At 43.7% G+C, this 7,762-nt stretch overlaps 1 protein-coding gene across 1 annotated transcript; it reads left to right on the top strand.

Moving 5' to 3' along the window:
- Positions 1-4,843: 4,843 nt before the first annotated feature.
- On the top strand, positions 4,844-6,774 carry LOC138764564 (NAD(P)(+)--arginine ADP-ribosyltransferase 2-like). The gene has a single exon (XM_069940653.1). It carries the CDS (start codon positions 5,053-5,055, stop codon positions 5,872-5,874), a length of 822 nt encoding a protein of 273 aa, XP_069796754.1. The 5' UTR covers positions 4,844-5,052; the 3' UTR covers positions 5,875-6,774.
- The last annotated feature ends 988 nt before the right edge of the window (positions 6,775-7,762 follow it).

A 7,762-nucleotide genomic window follows, 5' to 3' on the forward strand; every position in this document is an offset into this window, starting at 1 on the left:
CTTTCTCTCTCCCTCTCTTTCTTGCACTCTCTATCTCCATCTCGCCACACTATTTCTATTTTACTCTCTTTCATTATCACTTTCCTCTCTCCATTCACTCGGATTCTCTTCCCCTTCTTTCTCTCGTCAATCGTTCTTCCCGTCACTTTTTTCACTTTCTCCCCTTCTGTCCATTTTCCCCTATCCTCCTGCTTTCAGGCTCTCCGCGCTTTTTTGCTCCTTAGGGCTGTTCTCCAACACGTTCAAACCCTCTCTTCTCTCTCTCGTCCCCTATCACCCTTTCTCTCTCCTCCACACGTTCGTTCCCCCACTGTTATTCACGCTGTCTGTGGTTTTCAATCTCACACTCTCCCTCGCTTGTCTTTGCCTATCCGTTTCTCTTTCTCCTCGCCTTTCTCGTTCCCTCTCCATTTATGTTTCTGCATCTCTTCCTCTCTCCATTTGCAACCCTATTCCTCTCCATATCTCCACATCGTTCTTTCCCTCCCGCTCACGCCTCCCCTCTACCTCTTCATTTCCAGTGTTCACCACTCCTCTCCGCCGCTTCCTCCAGACACAGCCCCCTATTTCCCTTTCGTTTTCATGCCTCCCATCTCCCTTCTCCCTCTCTTTCTTCCTTTTCCCTCCACCCTAATCAATAACTCGCGATCACCATGTCACAACTCCCTCGTGTCTCTCTCTCTCTCTCTCTCTCTCTCACTCTCTCTCTCAGCTCTCACCAAAGTTTTAACGAAAATAAAATCTTTTGTTGCAGCTCATACTCGGTTGGGAATCCAGACGGTGGGAACATTTCTCTGAACGGGAAGTGCCGTTTTGGAGACGGCAAATATGCGCCTCGCACTCACCTTTCTTGTCCTCGATCTTTGCTTTCACAGTGAGTATTCCCCATTCAGAAATGCTCCAACGTATCCGTAGGTCTTTAGTTGGCCTCCAAAGAATGTGGTGGAGACGGGGCTGATAGAAGAAACGGATTGCCGTTCAATGTCATCATGTTTAGCCGTCGTGGGGCCGCCCGAATATGTTATTTCTTTCAGTCATTTGTTATAAATCCAAGACTTTCCGGTTATATACGGAATCAATTTACCAGTGTGTTTTTTTTTATAAATCCAGAATCGTATCTGTTTATTCAATAGCACTTTTAATGTACGTATTGTTCCACGTCCCAAGAAACAGAGAGAAGAATAGTTTGAGGGCAAAATTCGAAGAAATAAAAATAAAAGAGGATATTTTCTAAATATGGAATCAATTCAGTAATCGTGGAATTGGGATACTTGTTTCAGGATTTCCTAGTGGTAACTTGCAGTTTGAGTCGGTAGTTAAAGTAAATGACGAGCTTCGCACTTATAACCATGAAAGAATTACAGTTCGGAAACAGGCCATCTCGGCCCCTCTAGTCCGCACCGATTTAAGTGAAACTCCACTAGTTCCACCTATCTTCTCCCTGTCCATAACCCTCCAATCCCCTCACATCCATGCATCCATCCTTCTTCTTCTTTCTTTGGCTTGGCTTCGCGGACGAAGATTTATGGAGGGGGTAAAAAGTCCACGTCAGCTGCAGGCTCGTTTGTGGCTGACCAGTCCGATGCGGGACAGGCAGACACGATTGCAGCGGTTGCAAGGGAAAATTGGTTGGTTGGGGTTGGGTGTTGGGTTTTTCCTCCTTTGCCTTTTGTCAGTGAGGTGGGCATCCAACCTTCACTTAAATGACAAAATTGACCCTGATGCAACCACCTCTTCCGGAAGGTCATTCCACTCAGCCACCACTCTCTGAGTGAAGAATCTTCCTCTTATGTTACTTCTAAAGTTCTGCCCCCTAACCCTTAACTTATGACCCGTCGTACCAATCTCTCCTACCCTAATGGGGAAGAGCCTATTCACATCCACTCTGTCTTTACCCCTCATAATTTTAAATACCTCTATCAAATTCCCCTTCAACCTTCTGCTTTCCAGTCTACTCAATCTTTCTTTGTATTCAAGATCCTGCAATCCAGGCAACATTTTAGTAAATGTTCTCTGCACCCTCGATATCTTATTGATATCCTTATTTTGAAAGTATGAGAATATAACAGCAACGATGTATTGATGAGGTTTTTCGAGCCTTAGTTAGACGACATTTGGAGTATGGACCATTTGATCTTCCTGTGCTTATTTTCTGGGACACCAAGAAGTGCATTTATAACCATATAACAATTACAGGACAGAAACAGGCCAGTCTGCCCTTCTAGTCCATGTCGAACATCTAGTCCCATTGACCTGCACCCCATCCATAATGCACCATACCTCTCTTGTCCATGTACCTATTCAACTTTTCATTAAATATGGAAATCAAACCCGCATCTACCACTTTGGTCAGAAGCTCATTCCACATTCTAACCACCATTTGAGTGAAAAAATTCCCCCTCATGTTTCCCCTAAACTTTCCCCCTTCAATCTCAATCCATGTCCTCTTGTTTGAATCTCCTCCAGTCCCAATGGAAAAAAAGCCTCTCCACATTGACTCTATAACCCCCTTATAATTTTGAATACCTCTATTGAATGACCTCTCAATCGTCTAGCCTCCAAAGAATAAAGTCCCAGCCTTGCCCTGTAACTCAAATCCTGAAACTCAGGCAATATTCTCGTAAACCTCCTCTGCCCTCTTTCAATTCTGTTTTTATCCTTCCTATAATTTGGCGACCAAAACTGAACACAATATTCCAAATTTGGCCTCAGCAATACTTTATACAACTTCATCCTAACATCTCAACTCCTGCATTCAATACTCTGATTTATGAAAGCCAACATAGCAAAAGCTTTCTGCACCACCCTATCTACATTCAGGGAATTATGTACCAGAATTCCCAAATCCCTTTGTTCTACTGCACTCCTCAACTGTCTCCCATTTAACATGTGTGTCCTTTGCCGATTAGTCCTACCAAAATATAGCACCTCACATTTATCATTATTAAACTCCATCTGCCATCTTTCAGCCCACTCTTCGAACTGGCCACTACAAGCTTTGATACATTTCTTCACAACACCACCAATCTTCATATCATCTGCATGTGTACTAATCCAATTTACCATCCTATCATCTAGATCATTAATGTATATGACAAACAGCAATGGACCCAGTATCGATCCGTGAGACACTCCACTCTCACCAGCCTCTAATTTGACAAACAATTTTCCACCACTACTCTCTGGCATCTCCCATCCAACCTTTGTTGAATCTATTTCACTACTTCATCATTTATACCTAATGCTTGAATCTTCCTAACTAATCTCTTCTGTGGAACCTTGTCAAAGACCTTACTAAAATCCAAATAGACAACATCCACCGCCTTCCCCTCATCAACCTTTTTAGTAACCTCATCAAAAAACTCTGTACGATTTGTTAAATATGGTCTTGAAAACAAAGAAAATTTGAGTAGATTGGGTCTTTATTTATTGGAGTATAGAACGTTGAGGGGAATTTGATAGAGGTATTTAAAATTATGAGGAGGATAGACAGAGTGGATGTGAATAGGCTCTTCTTCATTAGGGTTGGAGAGATTGGTACAATGGGTCATAAGTTAAGGGTTAGGGGCAGAACTTTAGAAGTAACATAAGGGGAAGCTTCTTCACTCAGAGAGTGGTGGCTGAGTGGAATGACCTTCTGGAAGTGGTGGTTACAGCAGTGTCAATTTTGTCATTTAAGAGAAGGTTGGATGAGTGCATGGATGTGAGGGGATTGGAGGATTATGGACAGGGAGCAGATAGGTGGAACTAGTGGAGTTTCACTTAAATCGGTGCGGACTATAAGGGCCCATATGTCCTGCTTTCATACTGTAATTGTTATATGGTTATATAATCAACCATGTACAAAACCATGTTGACTACTCCTAATCAATCCCTGTCTCTCCAAATAATTATATATACCATCTCGAAGAACACTCTCCATTAATTTACCCACCACCAACGTCAGACTCACAGGCATATAACTACCAGGTTTACTTTTGGAGCCTTTTTAAAACAGTGGAACAACATGAGCCACATGCACAACCAACGTGGCCAGTGACATTTTAAATATTTATGTCAGAGCCCCCACTATTTGTTCACTAGCCTTCCTCGGGGTCCAGTGAATATCTTGCCAGGACCTGGAGATTTGTCCACATTTATTCTCCTTAAAATAGCCAATACTACCTCCACATTCATCCCGTGTCCCGGTTTCAGGCGACAACCAACAAGAGCATATATTCCTTGATGCCGTTTTCCGGGACTAGGTTTTTTTCCCCACCACAAGATGGCTCATACTGATATTTAACCTTTCATACTGTAGTTTACATCTGGACCCAGTCAGGAGTAGTATATCTTATGAAAGGTAAAGTATGGCCAGACTCCAAATAGTTAAGTGTGGGGTTTTCGGCCACCTATCTGAGATGTTCAGGAACTGGATTCGGTCCAGGTTTTAGAGAAGGATCGGAGCAATGTGATGAAAGGATAATTTAATGATTTTGGAGGTGTGATCGCTGGAATTTACACAGGTGTGATCTCATCGCACCATAAGGACTACTGAAAGGGCTGGATGGAGTGTACGTGAGAAGAATGTATTAAGTATGGGAGAATAAATGGTCAGAGGTAATAGCCTCGGATCGACCTTCAGAAAATAGATGAGGAGAATTATCTTCTGCCAGTACATCTGTGTAATTCAAAGCACCAGACTGCAGCGGAGAATCAATCATTTGGAACAAATAAAGGGGAGCATGTTGGATTATGGAGTGATAGATGCGTCACAATTGCAATGTGATTTAAAGCAATATAGTTGATAAGGGAAAGATACCAGTGATGGTTCGAATGGCGCAGCAGCAGGCCGAGATAATGATTTGCACGGAGGACAGTGAAAGTATTTAACAGATACTGGGGCAACAGATAGAAATACTCTGAATCTCCAGAGGACTCCGCAGCTGTAGAGCATTTTAAAAGCCGTCACGTCGAAAGTTCATTGGGATTTACTTTTGATATCCTGACTTTTTGCTTCCCTGTTTCCTTTCTATAGATTTATTTGCCGTCACCCAAGAAATCCCATTGGACATGGCCGAGAATTCTGCTGCGCTTATATTCACCCAGAGTGACAGCAGTGACAAACTGGCGATTAAGGCCATTGAAAGCGAATTGCGGAAATATAAGGACGTGTGGAAAAAGAATGAACATTTAACGGTCCCCAAGGGCTTGAAAGCTGAGTATATCGCTGCAATTAACGCATACACAGCGAAATCGTCTCTTTACGGTGACTTCAACAAAGCCATGCGGGATTATGGACGAAATGTACAAATCTATAACGATAAGTTCAATTTTAAGGGTTTCCACTACCTCCTTTCCGTCGCGCTCCAGAAACTAAGACAAAATGCCAGATTACACACCTTCCGAGGTGTTAGTTTGAAATTTGGGACCAAACAGGGGAACCATATCAGGTTTGGACAGTTTGCTTCCAGTTCCCTGGTTCAGCAAAAAGCGGAAGATTTCACAAATAAAAATTCTGATGATAACACGATTTTCGAAATAGACACGAAGCTCGGGGTCCCCATTGAAAAATATTCAGAAGTCCCTGACCAAGAAGAGGTCCTCATTCCACCTACCGAAATGTTTGAGGTGACCGCGTTGGAGCCATGGAAGGAGGCAAATAAGCTCCGTGGCCAACGTATTCATCTGAGGGCGATTGGGTGTAAAGGCACTTTAGTCACACTGAAGGAGGGAAAGGTCGGCGGCAGCCTTGAAGCAAATTTAGACCAAGTTACACGTTGCAGCACGTGCATCTGCGTAGGCTGGGGAGAACCTCCCGCCCGCTCCAAATCCGCACCTCCAGGAAAAGGGTCAAGAAAAGGACGGAGCGTCAGAAGCCGTGGACGTGGATAAGAACGGCTTCACTTGCGCGCTCAATATTCACACCTTGTCCCGAAAATATTAGATGAGGTCCGATAGTGGGCAGCGCGCCTTGCCTCGCTTCTCTGCAGAACTGACGCTGAAAAATTGCTTGTGTGTGTGTCTGTGTGTGAGCGCGCTACGCCCATCCACTACTCAGCTCTTGGACCTGCGTTCAGATCAGAGCCAGGATGGTTTAGAGGCGACAGCTCAAACGATCCAGTGTAGAAATAGGAGAGAGAATAATTTTAGAGGGGGGTGGGGGAACTGGAATGAGACTGAAAGAGATATAATCGGGTCAAAATTCGAGTGTAATTTGGGCATAAAGAGTTAAGAGAAAGGTTTGGGAAAATGTGGGACTCAGAGAAGCAGTTGCAGCCAGTGATGGAGATCGATTTGGAGAAGGTCATAGGTATTGTTAAAGCTTCAAACACCGTTTGAATCTGCTGGTGAATCTGTATCTTTGGAATTGTAAATTCCTCAGTAGGATGATAATTCTGGCTGATGGGTGAGGATATAAAACAGAATCTGGACCTGTAAACTCTCAGGGTGTGTGATAACTGATCAATTGTCTGCACAATTCACATGAAGGAATTTCTCGACGTGTGAAACTGCACGGACAACACCCAACTCCTCAGTTGTGTTCACATCCCCCTCGTTCGTCTCGGTTGTCTGAATGCTCCAGTGAGAAGACGCCCAATCTGTTTCAACTTCGCGACCACCACTCTCCTTTTGCCGGGGCTCTTTCACTTTGCTACCGATGTCACAGTTACCTTGAAGTGTGAAAATCACCCAAAGACCCACAATTTCTGCGCTTCTGATTGCTTGCAAGGCCGTAGACTCCACGACTTCAGAAAATGTAAAACACGTTGTGATTTCGTTCCTTTTTACGTTGAGCGGAGCCGCCTCTGCCAGTAGCATTTGATTGTTGAAGCATCCTCAATAAAGCTAAGCAAAGTTTTAAAAAAATAAACAGCCAGTGAAATTGTAATGTTCACAAAGTTCATGTTAAATAAGGTTGCACCTGATCTGGCCGAGGACTTAAGCTCTATGTCCCTTCTCGTTCCACATAACGGTGCTCGATTATGTCCAGCCTAGACGAAATATGTGTATTTATACAGCATCTGCAGCTTCAATGGTCATCAATTCTCTTAAATCCGAAAAGATGTCCCCTGATGCAATGCCCTCCAAGTAGCTGAAATAACCTTCCAGCTTCCATTTTATCTCTCCCTTTCAGAATGTTATATTTTACAACATCTTTCTGTCATCATTCAAATCCCCGAATGAGTACAGTCCAAAGTGACCCCACCTCGCGAAACTCCTCTTCACCACCACCGATGGCATTTTCCTCAAGTAGGCACTTCGTACTGGTCGCCCTCTCCCCAGTACCCTGTACAGTTTCAGAATGCTCTTGAATTCAATCCTTTTTCCTCAATGACCCAATCAAGGTCCCGTCAACCATTTGTCTTCTTCACCACCCGTTACACAGGGGGAGCAACCTTTTGCGTTTCATGCCCAGGCACCCGGTGTTCAGCTGCTTCAGGAACAGTCCTTTACGCCCATCCTGACCATACCGTTCAGCTGCTGAATTCAGCCCATATGCCTGTCGGATTTCTCTGTCCCTTCACCTATGCAATTGGCTTTTAAGTCTTGATATGGTCCTCATCCCTCCACTTCTTCTGGATACAACGCTCTGTGTGGATAAGGTACACTCAGGGCCTCATTTTAATTATATTTTTTTAAATCTCACCTTTACTCTATGCCTTAGTCTTTAGATTTCCTACCCATGAGACTAGAAGCCTAAAAGACTGGACATTTAACAATGAGTTGATATAATTTCCCACTCAGTCCTTCTGTCTGCCCTTCTCTTCAAAACGTTTGA

This window comes from Narcine bancroftii, chromosome 5 (assembly GCF_036971445.1).
Source record: "Narcine bancroftii isolate sNarBan1 chromosome 5, sNarBan1.hap1, whole genome shotgun sequence".
NCBI classification, from domain to species: domain Eukaryota; kingdom Metazoa; phylum Chordata; class Chondrichthyes; order Torpediniformes; family Narcinidae; genus Narcine; species Narcine bancroftii.

Bases quoted from the DNA above. Each gene is read 5' to 3' on its own strand.
- LOC138764564 (XM_069940653.1), top strand. From the start codon at position 5,053: ATGGCCGAGAATTCTGCTGCGCTTATATTCACCCAGAGTGACAGCAGT.